This window comes from Takifugu rubripes, chromosome 13 (assembly GCF_901000725.2).
Source record: "Takifugu rubripes chromosome 13, fTakRub1.2, whole genome shotgun sequence".
NCBI lineage: Eukaryota > Metazoa > Chordata > Actinopteri > Tetraodontiformes > Tetraodontidae > Takifugu > Takifugu rubripes.
Genome location: NC_042297.1, coordinates 620,223 through 642,097, shown reverse-complemented (window position 1 = coordinate 642,097; position 21,875 = coordinate 620,223). Strand labels below are relative to the sequence as shown.

The following is a 21,875-nucleotide window of genomic DNA, read 5'->3' as shown; positions in this document are numbered from 1 at the left end:
CCCCGCCCCCAGCTCCTCGGCACGCGCCCCTCGTTTCGCAGATGAAATATTTTCAAATCATCTAAAATGAATCTCAGTCTTCCCTTTTATTATTTCATTAAAATGATTTTAAAACATTTTTGAAGCATTTTTAAGACATCGTCCATCAGAGTCCTTCACAGACTTTACTTAGACCCCATTTTCAGCCCGTCCCTTTTGCTTCGGTTCCATTTCCACTTTAGTTTCTGTGCGTCTAAACACGAGATTAGACTAAAATAACCTCCATAATGAGCATGTGAATCCTGCCCCCCACCCAGAACCGAAGGGAGGTAAAGAACAAAAGAGAAGACATTTAGTAGACTTTTTTTTATTTCTGAGTTCAACTTGTGTCAGATTCACACCATCATCAGACTTGTTCCTTCCCATCAGACAGAACCGAGATCCATTCTGGACCCACCCTGCTTCAGCCCCATTCCTGCTTTTCACATAGCGATGAAAACGGCTCCACACACTCCCCTTCCCACCCCAACACACTTCCAGCGCCACCATCACGCCTCCCTTCACCACAACGCTCACGGCAGCGTCTCATCTCCATCAGAACCATCAGCCATCTCCATCAGGACCATCAGCCATCTCCATCAGGACCATCAGCCATCTCCATCAGAACCATCAGAACCATCTCCATCAGGACCATCAGCCATCTCCATCAGAACCATCAGAACCATCTCCATCAGGACCATCAGCCATCTCCATCAGGACCATCAGCCATCTCCATCAGAACCATCTCCATCAGAACCATCTCCATCAGAACCATCTCCATCAGAACTCCTCCTCGGCGTTCCGACAGCGGGACTCTTTGAGCAGGGTCAGGCGAGCCAGCACCTCTGCTGCCGACAGCTCTCCGTGGATTCTGTTGTCCCTCGTCCGCACATTGACGCCGTTAGTCATCTTCTCCTTCTCTCCAACGACTGCCAGGGAACACACAACAGCTTGAGATGGTGGAAGCCGCCCAGCAGCAGCTGCCTCCACGCTGCTGCTGCTGGATCCATGCTCAGAATCGCTAGGGTTAGAAATCGCTTTAAAATGTTCAGACAACATGATAACGGGATAAAATCAACAGCAATATTCTGGTGCAGAAGTAACCAGTCAAACCTGCTTTTAACCAAGAGAAGGCCTCACTAAAGCCAGTTAGGGTCAGGGTTAGAGGGTTAGAGGGTTAGGGTTAGAGGGTTAGAGGGTTAGAGGGTTAGAGGGTTAGAGGGTTAGAGGGTTAGGGTTAGGGTTAGAGGGTTAGAGGGTTAGAGTTAGGGTTAGAGGGTTAGAGGGTTAGGGTTAGAGGGTTAGAGGGTTAGAGGGTTAGAGGGTTAGGGTTAGAGGGTTAGAGGGTTAGAGTTAGGGTTAGAGGGTTAGAGGGTTAGAGGGTTAGAGGGTTAGGGTTAGAGGGTTAGAGGGTTAGAGTTAGGGTTAGAGGGTTAGGGTTAGGGTTAGAGGGTTAGGGTTAGAGTTAGGGTTAGAGGGTTAGAGGGTTAGAGGGTTAGGGTTAGAGGGTTAGAGGGTTAGGGTTAGGGGGTTAGGGTTAGAGGGTTAGAGGGTTAGGGTTAGAGGGTTAGGGTTAGAGGGTTAGAGGGTTAGGGTTAGAGGGTTAGGGTTAGAGGGTTAGAGGGTTAGGGTTAGAGGGTTAGAGTTAGGGTTAGAGGGTTAGAGGGTTAGGGTTAGAGGGTTAGGGTTAGAGGGTTAGGGTTAGGGTTAGAGGGTCAGGGTTAGAGGGTTAGAGGGTTAGGGTTAGAGGGTTAGAGGGTCAGGGTTAGAGGGTTAGGGTTAGAGGGTTAGAGGGTTAGGGTTAGTGTTAGAGGGTTAGGGTTAGGGTTAGAGGGTTAGGTTAGGGTTAGAGGGTTAGGTTAGGGTTAGAGGGTTAGGGTTAGAGGGTTAGGGTTAGAGGGTTAGGGGGTTAGGGTTAGAGGGTTAGGGTTAGGGTTAGAGTTAGAGGGTTAGGGTTAGAGGGTTAGGGGGTTAGGGTTAGAGGGTTAGAGGGTTAGGGTTAGGGTTAGAGTTAGAGGGTTAGGGTTAGAGGGTTAGGGGGTTAGGGTTAGAGGGTTAGGGGGTTAGGGTTAGAGTTAGAGGGTTAGGTTAGGGTTAGAGGGTTAGAGGGTTAGGGTTAGGGTTAGGGTTAGGGGGTTAGGGTTAGAGGGTTAGGGTTAGAGGGTTAGGGGGTTAGGGTTAGAGTTAGAGGGTTAGGGGGTTAGGGTTAGAGGGTTAGGGTTAGCAGTGCGTGATCTCACCAAGGATGAAGTTATACTGGGCCAACTGAGCATTACGGATCTTCTTGTTCAGCAGACATCCTGCATCCAGGTCAGCATCGGCCATGAAACCAGCCTCTGTAAACTGCTCACACACCTGGCAGGTGGAAAAGATCAGATGTAGAACCACCATCACACCTGTAGAGCCTCATCCGTCCTGGTCATGGTTATCCCAAAGCTCATCTCAGTCTTGAAGATGCTTCCTTCTTCTCCAAAAAGCTCCATCAGTTCAGAAATGGCTGAGAAGGTCCTGCTGAGGTTTGCAGAGACTCCAGACAGAGATCAAAATGCTGCTAACGACTCTCAGCGGACCACCCGGATGTTAGCATGCTAATGGCCACAAGGGCTATGTCATCAATCCACATCAGAACCCAACAAGCCTTTTGGAGAAGAGGCAAAACATCTTCAAGAACCTCAATCAAGTCCACTGGGATCAAGCAAATCCTGGACTTACTTTCTTGGCATAGTCTTCACAGGATGGGTTGACCGGGACCACCATCACCTGACGTGGAGAAAGCCAGAGAGGCCTGGAGGGAGGAGACATGTCACCTGTGTTCCAGATCACTTTCGAGGTGCAGGTAGTCTACATGGAGCTGGAATCAGGACCGGTGGTGCCGTTTCCAGTCCTGTTTCAGAACCTCTGAGCCAGAACGGGCCTCACCATTTGCCTGCGTAGTTCTCAGTGAGAATAGCAACCATCCTCTCCACAGAACCCAGGACGGCCCGGTGGATGATGACGGGCCGCTCCCGCTCATCTCCATCCTTCCTGCAACGCGTCACATCAGATGTTCCACCATTAAACTCCTTCATGTCCTGGAGAATTCTAACGTGGCTGCAGAAGCCCCTCCCACTCTTTGTTCAGACGATTGCCTAAATGCCCCCCCCCCATCAGGTGACTCACCCCACAAAGGTCAGGTTAAAGCGAAGAGGCAGCTGGAAGTCCAGCTGGATGGTTGCACACTGGTGGTACCGTCCGATGGCATCTTTGATTTTAATATCGATCTGCAGCAGCACACAGAAGAACATGAGACCTTTCTGGGTTGGGGTTGGGGTTAGCCTAACCCTAACCCTTCTGTGGTACCGCTGAACGGACACGTTGGTCGGACCTTGGGGCCATAGAACGCTCCATCGCCAGGGTTCAGTTTCCAGGGTTCCCCAAACTCGTTCAGACTGTTCTCCAGTTGCTGAGGAGCCAAGAACAGGGCAGCGTATCAGTGAACTGGGCCACTCATGCTGTGGTCCACTAATGAGCAGCAGAACCGGGAGGCTGCTCCTTTAGTTTGGACAGAACCAGGCTGAACAATGGACCCGCGACTGCACACATGAGGCCGCTGCTGGGAAGGAGAGCTCTCCAGGAACAGCGTGAGGAGCATTTAGCTGGTCCAGCTGGTTCTGTGCAGGATAGGTCCCTCAACCCGTCATCATTCCAAGAAATTCTGAAGTGACTTCACCTTCTCTGCCTGGTCCCACACAGCAACGTGGCCCAGATGCTTCTCTGGACGAGTGGAGAGGTGAAGCTGGAAGGAGAACCCGAACACGTGGTAGACGCAGCGCAGGAAGTCCAGGCAGCCTTTCATCTCGGACCCGATCTGCACACAGCATCACAGGGTTCAGGGTCAGAACCAGCAGAACCAAGGGAGAGGGATGTGTTCACCTGGTCCATCCTGCAGAAGATGTGAGCGTCGTCCTGCTGGAAGCGGCGCACTCGGGTCAGGCCGCTCAGCGTCCCCGACAGCTCGTTCCTGTGAAGGACCCCGAAGTCCGCCAGCCGCAGAGGGAGCTCCCTCCAGGAGCGGGGCCGGAGGCCGAACATCAGGCTGCAGGACAGGAGCACAGGTGAGGCCGGAACGCTCGGGCACTGGGCCTCGTCTTCAGCGCCTCACCAGTGACCCGGGCAGTTCATGGGCTTCAGAGCAAAGACGTCTTCCTCCACGGCGAACGAGAACATGTTGTCGCTGTAGTGCTGCCAGTGGCCCGACGTCTCCCAGAGCTTGCTGTTGTAGATGTTGGGGGAGGCCACTTCCTGGAAGCCTCTTCTCCAGTACTGCTCCTAGCACAACGACACAGCCACGTCAGTGAGCAGCGCCTGGCCACGCCACGCCCAGCGGAGCCCCGCGGAGCGGAGCCCAGCGGAGCGGAGCCCAGCGGAGCCCCGCGGAGCCCAGCGGAGCCCAGCGGAGCGGAGCCCAGCGGAGCCCAGCGGAGCCCAGCGGAGCCCAGCGGAGCCCAGCGGAGCGGAGCCCAGCGGAGCAGAGCCCAGCGGAGCGGAGCCCAGCGGAGCCCAGTGGAGCGGAGCCCAGCGGAGCGGAGCCCAGCGGAGCAGAGCCCAGCGGAGCGGAGCCCAGCGGAGCGGAGCCCAGCGGAGCCCAGCGGAGCGGAGCCCCGCGGAGCCCAGCGGAGCCCAGCGGAGCCCAGCGGAGCCCCGCGGAGCCCAGCGGAGCCCAGCGGAGCGGAGCCCCGCGGAGCCCAGCGGAGCGGAGCCCCGCCCAGCGGAGCCCCGCGGAGCCCAGCGGCACACCTCCCTGCTCAGGTCTGCAGCCACAGGAAGTCCACCTCCTGTGCCACCAGCATGCTAATCACACAGTGGAGCGCCACTGTGGGGTGTCGCTGTGACCGGCTGAGAACCTGGGAGGTGTCAAGATCTCCAAAAGGCACCACAATTAGCATGAAGTGGCAACATTCGAAGGTCCTGCTCTGCTAAGCTCCAGAAATCAAGTCCTGCCCCAACAATCATGGGTTCGTGTGAGCAGCCGCCTCCACCTCTGAGGATGAAGATGAGCCTCTAACAATAATGATCCCAAACCTGCCTGGAATGCTCCTGGACCTCCTCCAGCTGGGTCTGTGCTCACCTGAACATCACTGGGAACCTGCAGACAGCCTCAGAAGAAGGGAGGAGACGCTACAGGAAGCCTTACTGTTCTGTGACCTGGCCACAGGTGGCGCTAGTAACTCTGGGGAGGGAGCACGTGTGGGCAAAGGCAGGATTAAACCCCCCGAATTGCTAGGGTTAGGGTTAGTCCCAGACATCTGCTAACGGTAGCACGCCGCTGTCCCAGACATCTGCTAACGGTAGCACGCCGCTGTCCCAGACATCTGCTAACGTTAGCACGCCGCTGTCCCAGACATCTGCTAACGGTAGCACGCCGCTGTCCCAGACATCTGCTAACGTTGGCACGCCGCTGTCCCAGACATCTGCTAACGGTAGCACGCCGCTGTCCCAGACATCTGCTAACGGTGGCACGCCGCTGTCCCAGACATCTGCTAACGGTAGCACGCCGCTGTCCCAGACATCTGCTAACGGTGGCACGCCGCTGTCCCAGACATCTGCTAACGTTGGCACGCCGCTGTCCCAGACATCTGCTAACGGTAGCACGCCGCTGTCCCAGACATCTGCTAACGGTAGCACGCCGCTGTCCCAGACATCTGCTAACGGTGGCACGCCGCTGTCCCAGACATCTGCTAACGGTAGCACGGCGCTGTCCCAGACATCTGCTAACGGTAGCACGCCGCTGTCCCAGACATCTGCTAACGGTACCACGCCGCTGTCCCAGACATCTGCTAACGTTGGCACGCCGCTGTCCCAGACATCTGCTAACGGTAGCACGCCGCTGTCCCAGACATCTGCTAACGGTAGCACGCCGCTGTCCCAGACATCTGCTAACGGTAGCACGCCGCTGCGCACCAGGAAGCAAATGCACAGCTCCCCGCGTGTCTTCAGTGGTGGCAACAGACTGTGGGGACGTGCTAATGATCTCGCAGCGTTGCAGCGTGATACACGTGAGGAGGTCTTGGCGCCGTTGCTGTGTGATGTCATAGTCTTCAAGATGTCGCCACATCTCTGCCAAAACGCCGCACAGGCAACTTCCTGTGCTGACTGCAGGAGAACAGGACCTGCCCACCCAAACGGGAGGCGTCGATGTTCTTAAGAAGATAAAGACTATTGCAACGGTGCTTTCACACGGGCGAGCCCAGAACCTTCAGAAGCTTCGGAACCTTCAGAAGCTTCAGAAGCTTCAGAAGCTTCTGAAGCTTCTGAAGCTTCTGAACACAGGAAGGTTTTTTCTGAATCAACATGAGATCTCGGACGTTTAAAAAGCTACATTCTGCTTCCCCTGTCGAACAGTTCCACATCTGCTGGGAACAGTTCCACACCTGCTGGGAACAGTTCCACACCTGCTGGGAACAGTTCCACACCTGCTCTGAACAGTTCCACATCTGCTGGGAACAGTTCCACGCCTGCTGGGAACAGTTCCACACCTGCTGGGAACAGTTCCACACCTGCTGGGAACAGTTCCACACCTGCTCTGAACAGTTCCACACCTGCTGGGAACAGTTCCACACCTGCTCTGAACAGTTCCACACCTGCTGGGAACAGTTCCACACCTGCTCTGAACAGTTCCACACCTGCTGGGAACAGTTCCACACCTGCTGGGAACAGTTCCACACCTGCTCTGAACAGTTCCACACCTGCTGGGAACAGTTCCACACCTGCTGGGAACAGTTCCACATCTGCTGGGAACAGTTCCACATCTGCTCTGATTGCTGGAGGCTCCAAATGTGCTGTTATTCTTGGTCATCTCAGTCCCTCAATCACCAAGTGGCTGTTTGGACCTGCTGTGACCAAGCTGGTCCCTGAACCTGCTGTGACCAAGCTGGTCCCTGAACCTGCTGTGACCAAGCTGTTCCCTGAACCTGCTGTGACCAAGCTGTTCCCTGAACCTGCTGTGACCAAGCTGGTCCCTGAACCTGCTGTGACCAAGCTGGTCCCTGAACCTGCTGTGACCAAGCTGTTCCCTGAACCTGCTGTGACCAAGCTGGTCCCTGAACCTGCTGTGACCAAGCTGGTCCCTGAACCATCACCAGTCCTGACTCAGCACCCAGTCATGGTCGGAGCTGCTCACACGGGCCTCCTGTGTTTGTTCTGATCCAGATGCTGATTCTGTCTGAGGAGCTTAGAACATGTTTGTCAGACGGGTCCGTACCCTGATGAACCCTGTCAGGGTGTTGTAGATGAACGCTCCGCGGGGCAGGAAGAAGCAGCTGCCGGGGCTCAGGTCATGGAAGAAGAACAGCTCCTGGTCCTGGAAAAGGAAAAAGACTCAGCGATTTAGTGTAACGATAATGACCGAGTGTCCACGAACGCCTCAGAGGAACTAAATGGCTACAACAGACAAACGTCCTCCTCCCTGGGCTCCTGGGCTCCCTGGGCTCCTGGGCTCCCTGGGCTCCCGGGCTCCCTGGGCTCCCTGGGCTCCCGGGCTCCCGGGGCTCCCTGGGCTCCCGGGCTCCCTGGGCTCCCGGGCTCCCTGGGCTCCCGGGCTCCCGGGGCTCCCTGGGCTCCCGGGCTCCCTGGGCTCCCTGGGCTCCCTGGGCTCCCTGGGCTCCCTGGGCTCCCGGGCTCCCTGGGCTCCCTGGGCTCCCGGGCTCCCTGGGCTCCCGGGCTCCCTGGGCTCCCTGGGCTCCCGGGCTCCCGGGGCTCCCTGGGCTCCCGGGCTCCCTGGGCTCCTGGGCTCCCTGGGCTCCTGGGCTCCCTGGGCTCCCTGGGCTCCCGGGCTCCCTGGGCTCCCTGGGCTCCTGGGCTCCCTGGGCTCCCGGGCTCCCTGGGCTCCCTGGGCTCCCGGGCTCCCTGGGCTACTGGGCTCCCTGGGCTCCTGGGCTCGGTCCACATGGCACCGAGGTCTTTACGCTCCTCTTAAATCTGGAACTGTTGCTGCTGCCTGCGTCTCCCATGTGGAGAAACCAGCTGGACTCAGTTGAGTCACGCCAGCTCTGAATGTGCCAGGACACAGAAACACGGCGCCACCACATGGTGCGAAGGAGAGCTTCAGGATAAACGAGGTTCTTAGATCCAGAGCTTAAGGCTTGGTTCTGAGGAGAAGAGCTGCTCCTCTCACAGCTGGTGACCTGAGAGGAACCAGCCAATCAGGGCTCGGGGGCGGGGCTTCAATCTGCTAAAGAGGAGGAGCCAGATGGCTCTTTTTTCTTTTGGGAGCTTTGAACTATCAAAGGGAGTGACGTCACATCGCTGCTACAGCCTTGACCTATGCTAAGCTAACATGGGCAGCAACGAGATGCTGCCGTCTGTGCTGTTAAGCGTTCCCCGAGCAGCACAGCCAGGAACCCTCGGGCTTCCTCTGCCGGGACACGTCCCGCGTGCCCAGGAACCCTCGGGCTTCCTCTGCCGGGACACGTCCCGCGTGCCCAGGAACCCTCGGGCCTCCTCTGCCAGGAACCCTCGGGCTTCCTCTGCCGGGACACGTCCCGCGTGCCCAGGAACCCTTGGCTTCCTCTGCCGGGACACGTCCCGCGTGCCCAGGAACCCTTGGCTTCCTCTCCCAGGAACCCTCGGGCCTCCTCTGCCGGGACACGTCCCGCGTGCCCAGGAACCCTCGGGCTTCCTCTCCCAGGAACCCTCGGGCCTCCTCTGCCGGGACACGTCCCGCGTGCCCAGGAACCCTCGGGCCTCCTCTGCCGGGACACGTCCCGCGTGCCCAGGAACCCTTGGCCTCCTCTGCCGGGACATGTCCCGCGTGCCCAGGGGGGCTCACTTTGCCAATCTTGCGGTGGTCTCTGTTCTTGGCCTCCTCCTGAAATCTTTCCCACTCCTTCATCCTCCTGGAGTCGGGAAAGGAGATGCCGTAGACCCTCTGCAGGGTCTCCATGTCGGAGCGGCCCTCCCAGTAGGTTGAGGAGCTCTGAAGGCAGAAGCACACATGAGCATCGCCAACATCAGCACTGAAGAGAGGACGTGAACTCTGAGGGCAGGAAGCACCTTGTAGATCTTCAAAGACCTGATCCTGCCCGTGTGTCTGACGTGGGGGCCTCTGCACAGGTCGATCAGGGGGCCACACCTAGCCAACATGACACACAGCAGCGTTACACGCACGCCCACGTGCACATCATGCCTCATCAGGAACAGCCCACCTGTACACAGTCGTCGTGGGGGTGCGGACTTTCTCTTTCAGGATGCGACACTTGAATTTGTTGTACTGAAAAGATGAAAGACATTCAATTGGATCCGTGACCAAAGCTGCAGCTTCTTTAGTTCCTGTTTAACTTTGATGATCATTTATTTGAGGTTCTTGGCCAGTCCCTCAGAAGAGGGGTCATTGGACCGGCCCAGGACTCAGCTGCTGGAATAAAGGCTAAAAACAGGAAGTAAGGTCACCTTGAACATCTCCAGGAGCGTGTCCGTGCTGACCTCCAACCTCTCGAATGGCTGCTTCTCCTTCAGCACAGACCTACACAGCGTCTCCAGGTCTCCAAAGTCGGTGCTGGAAACTCCTCTGAGCAGAAGGGTGAGGGTCAGGGTCAGGGTGAGGGTCAGGGTGAGGGTGAGGGTCAGGGTGAGGGTTAGGGTCAGGGTGAGGGTCAGGGTGAGAGTCAGGGTGAGGGTGAGGGTCAGGGTGAGGGTCAGGGTCAGGGTGAGGGTTAGGGTGAGGGTTAGGGTCAGGGTGAGGGTCAGGGTGAGGGTCAGGGTGAGGGTTAGGGTCAGGGTGAGGGTCAGGGTGAGAGTCAGGGTGAGGGTGAGGGTCAGGGTGAGGGTCAGGGTCAGGGTGAGGGTCAGGGTGAGGGTTAGGGTCAGGGTCAGGGTGAGGGTCAGGGTGAGGGTTAGGGTCAGGGTCAGGGTGAGAGTCAGGGTGAGGGTGAGGGTCAGGGTGAGGGTCAGGGTCAGGTTCAGGGTGAGGGTGAGGGTCAGGGTGAGGGTTAGAGGGTCAGGGTGAGGGTCAGGGTGAGGGTCAGGGTGAGGGTTAGGGTCAGGGTCAGGGTGAGGGTCAGGGTGAGAGTCAGGGTGAGGGTGAGGGTCAGGGTGAGGGTCAGGGTCAGGGTGAGGGTCAGGGTGAGGGTCAGGGTGAGGGTTAGGGTCAGGGTCAGGGTGAGGGTCAGGGTGAGGGTTAGGGTCAGGGTCAGGGTGAGAGTCAGGGTGAGGGTGAGGGTCAGGGTGAGGGTCAGGGTCAGGTTCAGGGTGAGGGTGAGGGTGAGGGTCAGGGTCAGGGTGAGGGTCAGGGTGAGGGTCAGGTTCAGGGTGAGAGTCAGGGTGAGGGTGAGGGTGAGGGTCAGGGTGAGGGTTAGAGGGTGAAGGTCAGGGTCAGGGTGAGGGTGAGGGTGAGGGTGAGGGTCAGGGTGAGGGTGAGGGTCAGGGTTAGGGGGTGAGGGTGAGGGTGAGGGTCAGGGTCAGGGTGAGGGTGAGGGTCAGGGTGAGGGTCAGGGTCAGGTTCAGGGTGAGAGTCAGGGTGAGGGTGAGGGTCAGGGTGAGGGTGAGGGTGAGGGTCAGGGTCAGGGTGAGGGTTAGAGGGTGAGGGTCAGGGTGAGGGTCAGGGTGAGGGTGAGGGTGAGGGTCAGGGTGAGGGTCAGGTTCAGGGTGAGAGTCAGGGTGAGGGTCAGGGTCAGGGTCAGGGTGAGGGTGAGGGTGAGGGTGAGGGTGAGGGTCAGGTTCAGGGTGAGGGTCAGGGTCAGGGTCAGGGTGAGGGTCAGGGTCAGGGTCAGGGTCAGGGTGAGGGTCAGGGTGAGGGTGAGGGTGAGGGTCAGGGTCAGGGTGAGGGTCATGGTTAGAGGGTCAGGGTGAGGGTCAGGGTCAGGTTCAGGGTGAGGGTTAGAGGGTGAGGGTGAGGGTCAGGGTCAGGGTGAGAGTCAGGGTCAGGGTCAGGGTCAGGGTGAGGGTGAGGGTGAGGGTGAGGGTCAGGTTCAGGGTGAGGGTTAGAGGGTGAGGGTGAGGGTCAGGGTGAGGGTGAGGGTCAGGGTGAGGGTCAGGGTCAGGTTCAGGGTGAGAGTCAGGGTGAGGGTCAGGTTCAGGGTGAGGGTGAGGGTGAGGGTGAGGGTGAGGGTCAGGTTCAGGTTCAGGGTGAGGGTTAGAGGGTGAGGGTGAGGGTGAGGGTCAGGGTGAGGGTGAGGGTCAGGGTGAGGGTCAGGGTCAGGTTCAGGGTGAGGGTTAGAGGGTGAGGGTGAGGGTCAGGTTCAGGGTGAGAGTCAGGGTGAGGGTCAGGTTCAGGGTGAGGGTGAGGGTGAGGGTCAGGTTCAGGGTGAGGGTCAGGGTGAGGGTCAGGGTCAGGGTCAGGGTGAGGGTCAGGGTCAGGGTGAGGGTTAGAGGGTGAGGGTTAGAGGGTGAGGGTGAGGGTCAGGTTCAGGGTGAGGGTCAGGGTGAGGGTTAGAGGGTGAGGGTCAGGGTCAGGGTCAGGGGAGCTCCTCAGTCATGTTCTCCTCTTTAGACCATCAACGTAGACTAACGATCAACCAGCCGTGTGAGCAGGGAAACTCCTCGTTATCTCACCTCTGACCATCCAGGAACATGTCGTAGTAGAAGCCGTTCTCAATCGGGGGCCCGTAGCACAAACAGCCCCCATAAAGGCGCTCCATGGCCTCGCCCAGGACGTGGGCGCTGGAGTGCCAGTACACCTGGGCACAGGTGGGACCAGAGTCACCAGAGACACCTTTGTCCAGCAGAGACCACAGAAATGATCGGAGCATTTTCAGCATAGAGGGAGAAAGAAATGTACAGTACAGGTGCCTCACAAGCATCTAGGGTCAGGGTCAGGGTCAGGGTTAGAGGGTCAGGGTCAGGGTCAGGGGGTCAGGGTTAGGGGGTCAGGGTCAGAGGGTCAGGGTCAGGGGGTCAGGGTTAGAGGGTCAGGGGGTCAGGGTCAGAGGGTCAGGGTCAGGGTCAGAGGGTCAGGGTCAGGGGGTCAGGGTTAGGGGGTCAGGGTCAGAGGGTCAGGGTCAGGGGGTCAGGGTTAGAGGGTCAGAGGGTCAGGGTCAGAGGGTCAGGGTCAGAGGGTCAGGGTTAGAGGGTCAGGGTTAGAGGGTCAGAGGGTCAGGGTCAGAGGGTCAGGGTTAGAGGGTCAGGGTCAGAGGGTCAGGGTCAGGGTTAGAGGGTCAGGGTCAGAGGGTCAGGGTTAGAGGGTCAAGGTTAGAGGGTCAGGGTTAGAGGGTCAGGGTTAGAGGGTCAGGGTCAGAGGGTCAGGGTTAGAGGGTCAAGGTTAGAGGGTCAGGGTTAGAGGGTCAGGGTCAGGGGGTCAGGGTTAGAGGGTCAGGGTTAGAGGGTCAGGGTCAGAGGGTCAGGGTCAGAGGGTCAAGGTGAGGGTCAAACTCACAGCCTGAGCATCCTCATTATCAAAGGGCAGGAACTCAACAGAGCAGTCCTGCTCCAGGGGCCTGTCCAGGTCCCACAGCTCCCCATTCACACGAGAAACCACCGTGTGGTCCGCCAGGTCCTGGCTGAGGAACCAAGAGGGAAACAGACAGTAGTTCAGCTCAGGCGCCTGACTGATGACGGCGTAGAACCACCAACCTGAGGTCACAGGCCAGCTGGTGGGGCGTCGTGAGCCAGGCCTTGGCCTCCACCCGACGCCCGTCTGGCATCTCCACACGGATGCACCTGTTCTCTGCAGCCCTCTCTGCCAGCAGGGCGGCGCTCTCCTCCTTCAGTGCTTCATACAGGCTCAGGCGCTCGGCCACGAACCCAGGCCAGGGCTGCAACACACAACAGTTAGCTGGGCTGGTTAGCTGGGCTGGTTAGCTGGGCTGGTTAGCTGGGCTCGTTAGCTGGGCTCATGAGTTAGGCTGGTTAGCTGGGCTGGTTAGCTGGGCTGGTTAGCTGGGCTCATGAGTTAGGCTGGTTAGCTGGGCTGGTTAGCTGGGCTGGTTAGCTGGGCTCGTTAGCTGGGCTCATGAGTTAGGCTGGTTAGCTGGGCTGGTTAGCTGGGCTGGTTAGCTGGGCTCGTTAGCTGGGCTCATGAGTTAGGCTGGTTAGCTGGGCTGGTTAGCTGGGCTCGTTAGCTGGGCTGGTTAGCTGGGCTCATGAGTTAGGCTGGTTAGCTGGGCTGGTTAGCTGGGCTCATGAGTTAGGCTCATTAGCTGGGCTGGTTAGCTGGGCTTGTTAGCTGGGCTCGTTAGTTGGGCTGAGGCGGGTCAGCTCCGTGATTATCAACATTAGTTGGGCTTGTTAGCTGGGCTCGTTAGCTGGGCTCGTTAGTTGGGCTGAGGCGGGTCAGCTCCGTGATTATCAACATTAGTTGGGCTCGTTAGCTGGGCTCGTTAGTTGGGCTGAGGCGGGTCAGCTCCGTGATTATCAACATTAGTTGGGCTCGTTAGCTGGGCTCGTTAGTTGGGCTCGTTAGTTGGGCTGAGGCGGGTCAGCTCCGTGATTATCAACATTAGTTGGGCTGGTTAGCTGGGCTGGTTAGTTGGGCTCGTTAGTTGGGCTGAGGCGGGTCAGCTCCGTGATTATCAACATTAGTTGGGCTGCTTAGCTGGGCTGGTTAGTTGGGCTGGTTAGTTGGGCTGAGGCGGGTCAGCTCCGTGATTATCAACATTAGTTGGGCTCGTTAGCTGGGCTCGTTAGTTGGGCTCGTTAGTTGGGCTGAGGCGGGTCAGCGCCGTGATTATCAACATTAGTTGGGCTGGTTAGCTGGGCTGGTTAGTTGGGCTGGTTAGCTGGCTGAGGCGGGTCAGCTCCATGATTATCAACATTAGTTGGGCTCGTTAGCTGGGCTCGTTAGCTGGGCTGGTTAGCTGGCTGAGGCGGGTCAGCTCCGTGATTATCAACATTAGTTGGGCTGGTTAGCTGGGCTGGTTAGTTGGGCTGGTTAGCTGGCTGAGGCGGGTCAGCTCCATGATTATCAACATTAGTTGGGCTCGTTAGCTGGGCTCGTTAGCTGGGCTGGTTAGCTGGCTGAGGCGGGTCAGCTCCGTGATTATCAACATTAGTTGGGCTCATTGGTTGGGCTGGTTAGCTGGGCTGGTTAGTTGGGCTGGTTAGCTGGCTGAGGCGGGTCAGCTCCGTGATTATCAACAATCACCTCTGTGGCGTGGCCCTTCTCCTGCTGCTTCTTCTCCTTCTTCTTGTCTACTATCTGGTTCTTGGGGGTCTCCACCTGACCACACACACATAAGGAATTCTTACCCCCCCCCCAGCCACAACACCAGCACCGACGGGGCCCCTGACCATGTTCAGAGAGCTCGCAGCTATTTCTAGAGCCCTGTGTCATTACCCCGGACGGTGCTGGTACTGATGCAACACCCCGGTAACCGGGTTAGAATTGTACCTTATTGTTGGATCCTGTTTCTGATTTGCTGGCGACTGTCTTTGAAGCTTTCATGTTCTTTACTTCTTGCGGTCCTTTGCCCTGCTGCTGCTGCAGCTCCAGCTCCAGCTCCGCCTGGAGACCCCGACGGAGGTGGACTAACCGGTACCTCAGCTTTTCATTGTCCGTGCGCAGGGAGTCCAACCGAGGAGACACCTGCACCACATCCAGATCCACATTCAGAAGCAAACCGTCGCGGAGACTGTAGATTTCCTGAGTAAGCAGCCGTATCTGCTCCTCCTGGGCGGTCAAGCGTGCAGCCAGGCACTCCGCCATCTTTAAATGACCGAGCGCTCTCAAACAGGGGGGGGTCCAATCCAGTTCTGAGGCTGAGGTCCAGCCGGGTTTTCTGTCATACCGGGCTTCACCAGGATCCCCAAATGCCCGGTAAGACAGAAACCTGGAGCCAAAAATAACCCTAACCTAAAACGTAAGTGTAGAATCTGTAAAGAGGAGACAACAATATTAAGGATTTCGCTTTAGAATCCACTTTTGGGCCATCTGTGGTCTACAGTGCACCTGACTGGCTCAACATTCCTCTCTGCAGATAAAATCCAGAACAAATTTGATGGAGTCCATGAAGGTTGGGATTCATCCGGGTCACAGTACAACAGCAAAGGCAAATTCAAGATTCAAGATTCTAACCCTAACCCTAACCAGGGAAATTAGCATCTCCAAAGATCTACAAGCATCTACAAAATTTACCACCACCATTACACCCCATTAAACCTATTAAAGATAATAAAAATATAATAAAATAAGAAATAAAATAGAATAAATTAAAAATAGAATATAAATATAAAACTATAAAAATGTTCCAGTTCTCCTGTTGGCCCTCCTCCCCCCCTGTGAGGAGTTGAACAGCAGTCCGATTCCAGCAGTCCGACTATCTGAGAAAGATATTCTAGCGTTGTCTTTATTTATAAAACGCAATTCATGGCGGTGGAATACGACGCTAACTCTGTGCCAGCTGTGGCAGTAATGCGCTACAGCAGGGTCTGCCGACTGCAGAAGAAGAAGAAGCAGAAGAAGAAGAAGCAGCAGGGTGCAGTACTGAAGGACTGCCGCTAGGCGGCGGTGTCGCGGTAGGGTGCAGTACTGGAGGACTGTCGCTAGGGGGCGGTGTCGGGGTATGGCGCAGTACTGAGGACTGTCGCTAGGGGGCGGTGTCGGGGTATGGTGCAGTACTGAAGGACTGTCGCCAGGGGGCGGTGTCGCAGCAGGATGCAGTACTGAGCACTGCCGCTAGGGAGCGGTGTCGGGGTATGGTGCAGTACTGATAACTGTCGCTAGGGGGCGGTGTCGGTGTATGGTGCAGCAATGAGGGCTGCCGCTAGGCGGCGGTGTCGCGCCAGGGTGCCGTCCTGAAGGACTGTCACTAGGGGGCGGTGTCGGGGTATGGTGCAGTACTGAGGGCTGCCGCTAGGCGGCGGTGTCGCGCCAGGGTGCCGTCCTGAAGGACTGTCACTAGGGGGCGGTGTCGGGGTATGGTGCAGTACTGAAGGACTGTCGCTAGGGGGCGGTGGCGCGGCAGGGTGCAGTACTGAAGGACTGCCGCTAGGCGGCGGTGTCGCGCCAGGGTGCCGTCCTGAAGGACTGTCGCTAGGGGGCGGTGTCGGGGTATGGTGCAGTACTGAGGGCTGCCGCTAGGCGGCGGTGTCGCGGCAGGGTGCCGTCCTGAAGGACTGTCGCTAGGCGGTGGTGTCGGGGTATGGTGCAGTACTGAGGGCTGCCGCTAGGCGGCGGTGTCGCGGCAGGGTGCCGTCCTGAAGGACTGTCGCTAGGGGGCGGTGTCGGTGTATGGTGCAGTATTGGATAACTGTCGCTAGGGGGCGGTGTCGGGGTATGGTGCAGTACTGAGGGCTGCCGCTAGGCGGCGGTGTCGCGGCAGGGTGCCGTCCTGAAGGACTGTCGCTAGGGGGCGGTGTCGGTGTATGGTGCAGTACTGGAGGACTGCCGCTAGGCGGCGGTGTCGGTGTATGGTGCAGTACTGGAGGACTGTCGCTAGGGGGCGGTGTGTGCTCCTGCCGGGCGGTCCGGCGCTCTCCAGCCGCCCTGTCAGTCATGTAAACAGCCACTTTTCATAAATGTCTTCTGGATTTATGATCTCGGTAAGTGTCAGCAAATGTGACGGACGCGCTTTTTAGGTGGATTCGCTCAAATGTTCGCAGAATGTTTCATCTTTGCTGTGACGTAACGTTTCCTAACGTACATCACAGTGATTGAATATATGCTAACTTTGCTAATTCCCAAGATGATGTCGCACCAGTCCTACGTTTGGCCGTCATCTCGCCCTTTAACCTGTCCGCTCCTTTTTTATTAGACTTGTTCCTTTTGTTCCATTTTTCTCTCTCATTTCGGTTAATTTTCTCTGAGATGAATAAATGTGAAACAACTGTAAAAGCACTTCGGAAGTGTAGCAGCGAAGGTCTGCAGGTGTGTTGAGACCTGAAGCAGTGGTGTTAGCAGTGGTGTTAGCAGCCTGTTAGCAGTGGTGTTAGCAGCCTGTTAGCAGTGGTGTTAGCAGCCTGTTAGCAGTGATGTTAGCAGCCTGTTAGCAGTGGTGTTAGCAGCCTGTTAGCGGTGGTGTCTTGTCATGTTCTGGCCCAGAAAGGCCCGTTGACGCGGCACCTGTCGACATGGCTTCCAGCCCCAGCTTCGCCCCACCCAAACTGGCCGACTTCCTCCTGACGGAGCGACTGGGCAGCGGGACCTACGCCACCGTCTACAAGGCCTACAGGAAGGTGGGTTCTGAGCGGACCAGACCAGCGAACTGTGCAGTCATGGGATGATCATCGTTCTTGGTTCTCAGGGGGACAGTCGGGAGGTGGTGGCAGTAAAGGTGGTGGCTAAGAAGACCCTGAACAAGGCGTCTACGGAGAACCTGCTCACAGAGATTGAAATCCTCAAGTCCATCCGGCACCCTCATATAGTTCAGCTCAAGGATTTCCAGGTTAGCACACGGTCCTTTAAATGATGATGTCAGTGTTGAAGTCAGGACCCGGGTCGGCAGCCCCGGTGTCAGGACCCGGGTCGGCAGCCCCGGTCCTGGTTTATCCTGGTCTGGAGGGTCTGAGTTCTCCTCTTCTCTCAGTGGGACGCTGACAACATCTACCTGATCCTGGAGTGGTGTTCTGGAGGAGATCTGTCCCGGTTCATCCGCAGTCGCCGGATGCTCCCTGAGAAGGTGGCCCGGCGCTTCCTGCAGCAGATGGGTGACTCCTGTTGGGGGCTTCATGGTCCAGGATGGGCTTAGTGTCTCCAGTGTGCGTTTCTCATTGTGTACTTTTGTGTGTCTTCACTAAGCCTGTGCTCTCCAGTTCCTCCATGAACGAAACATCTCTCACCTGGACCTGAAACCCCAGAATATTTTGCTCTGCGGCTCCGTCCTCAAACTAGCAGGTGACCTGGAAGCTTCACTGGTCCCAGAGCTTATTGATGGATTATTCCAGACCTGAGCTGTTCCCCTGACCCTGACCCTAACCCTGACCCTAACCCTGACCCTAGCTGACCCTGAGCTGTTCCCCTGACCCTGACCCTAACCCTGACCCTGAGCTGTTCCCCTGACCCTAACCCTGACCCTGAGCTGTTCCCCTGACCCTGACCCTGACCCTAACCCTGACCCTGAGCTGTTCCCCTGACCCTGACCCTGACCCTAACCCTGACCCTGAGCTGTTCCCCTGACCCTGATCCTGACCCTAACCCTGACCCTAGCTGACCCTGAGCTGTTCCCCTGACCCTGACCCTAACCCTAACCCTGACCCTGAGCTGTTCCCCTGACCCTGATCCTGACCCTAACCCTAACCCTGACCTGTTCCCCTGACCCTGACCCTAAGACGCTCTCATGCTGATTTACTTTATTCTGCTCAGATTTTGGCTTCGCCCAGTACATGTCCCCCTGGGACGAGCACAGCGTCCTCAGAGGGTCCCCCCTCTACATGGCCCCAGAGATGGTGTGTCGCCGCCAGTACGACTCAAGGGTGGACCTGTGGTCCGTGGGGGTCATTCTCTACGGTGAGGGGTCCAAGCTGCTTCTGCTCTGTGCTGTTAGACCCTGACCCCTGACCCTAACCCCCTAACCCTGACCCCTAACCTCTAACCCTGACCCTAACCCTCTAACCCTAACCCCCTAACCCTGACCCCTGACCCTAACCCCCTAACCCTGACCCCCTAACCTCTAACCCTAACCCTCTAACCCTAACCCCCTGACCCCTGACCCTAACCCCCTAACCTCTAACCCTAACCCTGACCCTAACCCCCTAACCCTGACCCTCTGACCCTAACCCTCTAACCCTGACCCCTAACCCTGACCCCTAACCTCTAACCCTGACCCTAACCCCTGACCCTAACCCTCTAACCCTGACCCCTACCCCTGACCCTAACCCTCTAACCCTAACCTCTAACCCCTGACCCTAACCCCTGACCCTAACCCTCTAACCCTAACCCCCTAACCCTGACCCCTAACCTCTAACCCTGACCCCTGACCCTAACCCTAACCCCCTGACCCCTGACCCTAACCGTGTCTCATCGGGCCTGCAGAAGCGCTCTTTGGCCGGGCACCGTTTGCATCAAAGTCATTTGCTGAATTGGAGGAGAAGATCCGGAGTGACCAGGCTGTTGAGGTGAGTGGTAACGAGCTGATTATTATTGCAGTAATTCAGCCTTGTTTTGTTGTTTTTAAATAAAATATGCTCGTTAATCTGCGCGTCATTATTCTGGAATTGTTGCTTTGCTAACACATTGATGCTAACACATTGATGCTGACGCATTGATGCTAACTCATTGATGCTAACACAGCCACTGTTTATGCATTCATAAATGAGGTGTAGAGACGGCGTGTGGCCACCAGGTGGCGCCGTGTCACCAGCTCAGCTACATAATCTTGTCCTGCGGCGTCTCAACACAAAAACAGGACAAATGTCCAATTATTCACTTTTTTCCACTTTGAAACTTGTGTGTTTATGAGTTTAATATATGAAATGGAAAATGGGATGGTTGAGGTGGTCCGGGGGGGCTGGACTGAGGTGGTCCGGGGGTCCGGGGGGGCAGGACTGAGGTGGTCCGGGGGGGCTGGACTGAGGTGGTCCGGGGGTCCGGGGGGGCAGGACTGAGGTGGTCCGGGGGGGCTGGACTGAGGTGGTCCGGGGGTCCGGGGGGGCTGGACTGAGGTGGTCCGGGGGGGCTGGACTGAGGGGGTCCGGGGGGGGCAGGACTGAGGTGGTCCGGGGGGGCTGGACTGAGGTGGTCCGGGGGGGCAGGACTCAGGTGGTCCGGGGGGGCTGGACTGAGGTGGTCCGGGGGGGCAGGACTCAGGTGGTCCGGGGGGCAGGACTGAGGTGGTCCGGGGGGGCTGGACTGAGGTGGTCCGGGGGGCAGGACTGAGGTGGTCCGGGGGGGCTGGACTGAGGTGGTCCGGGGGGCTGGGATGCTGACGTGGGCCATCACTCAGAAGTCTGATGCACACTGAGGGTGTGTTTGGTCCTCCAGCTCCCTCCAGGGTCCAGGGTGTCCCAGGACTGCCGAGACCTGCTGCTGCGCCTGCTGGAGCGGCGTCCAGACACCAGGATCACCTTTGCTGACTTCTTCAGCCACCCCTTCGTGGACCTGGAGCACATGCCCAGCGCAGACAGCCTAGCGACCGCGGTGAGGGCAGCTAACACCTGTGTAACACCTGTATATCCCCTGTATATCCCCTGTATATCATCTGTCTAACACCTGTATATCCCTGAGTGATGAGGAGCGTCTGTGCTCAGGCCTGGCCCACCTCTGCTGTCACCTGTATATCACCTGTATATCACCTGTCTAACACCTGTATATCCCTGAGTGATGAGGAGCGTCTGTGCTCAGGCCTGGCCCACCTCTGCTGTCACCTGTATATCACCTGTCTAACACCTGTCTAACACCTGTATATCCCTGAGTGATGAGGAGCGTCTGTGCTCAGGCCTGGCCCACCTCTGCTGTCACCTGTTTATCACCTGTCTAACACCTGTATATCCCTGAGTGATGAGGAGCGTCTGTGCTCAGGCCTGGCCCACCTCTGCTGTCACCTGTATATCACCTGTATATCACCTGTCTAACACCTGTATATCCCTGAGTGATGAGGAGCGTCTGTGCTCAGGCCTGGCCCACCTCTGCTGTCACCTGTATATCACCTGTCTAACACCTGTATATCCCTGAGTGATGAGGAGCGTCTGTGCTCAGGCCTGGCCCACCTCTGCTGTCACCTGTATATCACCTGTCTAACACCTGTATATCCCTGAGTGATGAGGAGCGTCTGTGCTCAGGCCTGGCCCACCTCTGCTGTCACCTGTATATCCCTGAGTGATGAGGAGCGTCTGTGCTCAGGCCTGGCCCACCTCTGCTGTCACCTGTATATCACCTGTCTAACACCTGTATATCCCTGAGTGATTGAGGAGCGTCTGTGCTCAGGCCTGGCCCACCTCTGCTGTCACCTGTATATCACCTGTCTAACACCTGTCTAACACCTGTATATCCCTGAGTGATGAGGAGCGTCTGTGCTCAGGCCTGGCCCACCTCTGCTGTCACCTGTATATCACCTGTCTAACACCTGTATATCCCTGAGTGATGAGGAGCGTCTGTGCTCAGGCCTGGCCCACCTCTGCTGTCACCTGTATATCCCTGAGTGATGAGGAGCGTCTGTGCTCAGGCCTGGCCCACCTCTGCTGTCACCTGTATATCACCTGTCTAACACCTGTATATCCCTGAGTGATGAGGAGCGTCTGTGCTCAGGCCTGGCCCACCTCTGCTGTCACCTGTATATCACCTGTCTAACACCTGTCTAACACCTGTATATCCCTGAGTGATGAGGAGCGTCTGTGCTCAGGCCTGGCCCACCTCTGCTGTCACCTGTATATCACCTGTCTAACACCTGTATATCCCTGAGTGATGAGGAGCGTCTGTGCTCAGGCCTGGCCCACCTCTGCTGTCACCTGTATATCACCTGTCTAACACCTGTATATCCCTGAGTGATGAGGAGCGTCTGTGCTCAGGCCTGGCCCACCTCTGCTGTCACCTGTATATCACCTGTCTAACACCTGTATATCCCTGAGTGATGAGGAGCGTCTGTGCTCAGGCCTGGCCCACCTCTGCTGTCACCTGTATGTAGCGGAAACTCTTCTCTCGTTCCAGAAGAAGCTGGTCCTGCGAGCGGTGGAGGAGGACCAGGCGGGGCAGTGGTCCGCCGCCCTGTCCCACTACTGCAGTGCCCTTGAGCATTTTGTCCCAGCGATTCACTGTAAGAGCAGCACTCACATCCTGTCAGGACTTGATACACCTGTATGACCCCAGCTTGACCCCAGCTTGACCCCTGGCTCTCTGCAGACGAGACGGAGGCACAGCGGAAAGATGCCCTCAGGCAGAAGGTGAGTCTCCCCGCGCCCACCTCCCCCAGAGGAGCGCCCACGGGGGGGGCGTGCACGAGGGGGGAGAGCGTGCACGAGGGCGGAGAGCGTGCACGAGGGGGGGGAGCGTGCACGAGGGCGCGGTGAGTCACTGCCAC

General features: G+C 57.4%; 2 protein-coding genes and 1 long non-coding RNA gene across 8 annotated transcripts in view; 1 reads left to right on the top strand and 2 right to left on the bottom strand.

Annotated features, from left to right (window-relative positions):
- Window positions 1-330: 330 nt before the first annotated feature.
- On the bottom strand, window positions 331-15,002 carry LOC101068426 (threonine--tRNA ligase, cytoplasmic). Of its 2 annotated transcripts, XM_003976285.3 has the most exons (20): window positions 14,876-15,002; window positions 14,318-14,799; window positions 14,072-14,146; window positions 12,562-12,743; window positions 12,365-12,488; window positions 11,545-11,669; window positions 9,445-9,562; window positions 9,201-9,265; window positions 9,049-9,127; window positions 8,825-8,971; window positions 7,259-7,357; window positions 4,160-4,326; window positions 3,931-4,093; window positions 3,728-3,865; window positions 3,383-3,460; window positions 3,178-3,278; window positions 2,938-3,042; window positions 2,731-2,803; window positions 2,259-2,373; window positions 331-947 (listed from the first exon to the last, which is right to left on the bottom strand). In XM_003976285.3, exons 2-20 carry the CDS (start codon window positions 14,630-14,632, stop codon window positions 799-801), a joined length of 2,418 nt encoding a protein of 805 aa, XP_003976334.3. In that variant the 5' UTR covers window positions 14,633-14,799; window positions 14,876-15,002; the 3' UTR covers window positions 331-798. The 2 variants fall into 2 exon arrangements, with proteins under 2 accessions (XP_003976334.3, XP_011615516.2); XM_011617214.2 differs by lacking the exon at window positions 14,072-14,146.
- Window positions 15,003-16,321: 1,319 nt separating this feature from the next.
- The window catches only part of ulk3 (unc-51 like kinase 3), a 10,066-nt gene continuing 4,512 nt past the window's right edge, over window positions 16,322-21,875 (top strand). The window contains exons 1-10 of one of the 3 annotated variants that reach the window (XM_029846490.1): window positions 16,322-16,467; window positions 16,967-17,100; window positions 17,169-17,309; window positions 17,451-17,571; window positions 17,663-17,758; window positions 18,227-18,370; window positions 18,896-18,978; window positions 19,844-19,999; window positions 21,509-21,611; window positions 21,698-21,738. In XM_029846490.1, coding sequence (XP_029702350.1) covers window positions 16,996-17,100; window positions 17,169-17,309; window positions 17,451-17,571; window positions 17,663-17,758; window positions 18,227-18,370; window positions 18,896-18,978; window positions 19,844-19,999; window positions 21,509-21,611; window positions 21,698-21,738 — 990 coding nt within the window. In that variant the 5' untranslated portion in view covers window positions 16,322-16,467; window positions 16,967-16,995. Of the gene's footprint in view, window positions 16,468-16,966; window positions 17,101-17,168; window positions 17,310-17,450; window positions 17,572-17,662; window positions 17,759-18,226; window positions 18,371-18,895; window positions 18,979-19,843; window positions 20,000-21,505; window positions 21,612-21,697; window positions 21,739-21,875 lie in introns of all 3 variants that reach the window. The other 2 variants (XM_029846489.1, XM_029846491.1) reach the window with 2 other exon arrangements.
- On the bottom strand, window positions 20,019-21,538 carry LOC115252119 (uncharacterized). 3 transcript variants are annotated; one of them, XR_003890560.1, is made up of 8 exons: window positions 21,473-21,538; window positions 21,163-21,389; window positions 20,986-21,129; window positions 20,809-20,841; window positions 20,509-20,663; window positions 20,343-20,436; window positions 20,166-20,259; window positions 20,019-20,132 (listed from the first exon to the last, which is right to left on the bottom strand). It is a non-coding gene; the product is annotated as an uncharacterized lncRNA (long non-coding RNA). The 3 variants fall into 3 exon arrangements; XR_003890561.1 differs by lacking the exons at window positions 20,019-20,132; window positions 20,166-20,259; window positions 20,343-20,436; window positions 20,509-20,663; window positions 20,809-20,841 and adding exons at window positions 20,768-20,808; window positions 20,842-20,985 and having other exon boundaries at window positions 21,047-21,129; XR_003890559.1 differs by lacking the exons at window positions 20,019-20,132; window positions 20,166-20,259; window positions 20,343-20,436; window positions 20,509-20,663 and having other exon boundaries at window positions 20,792-20,985; window positions 21,047-21,129.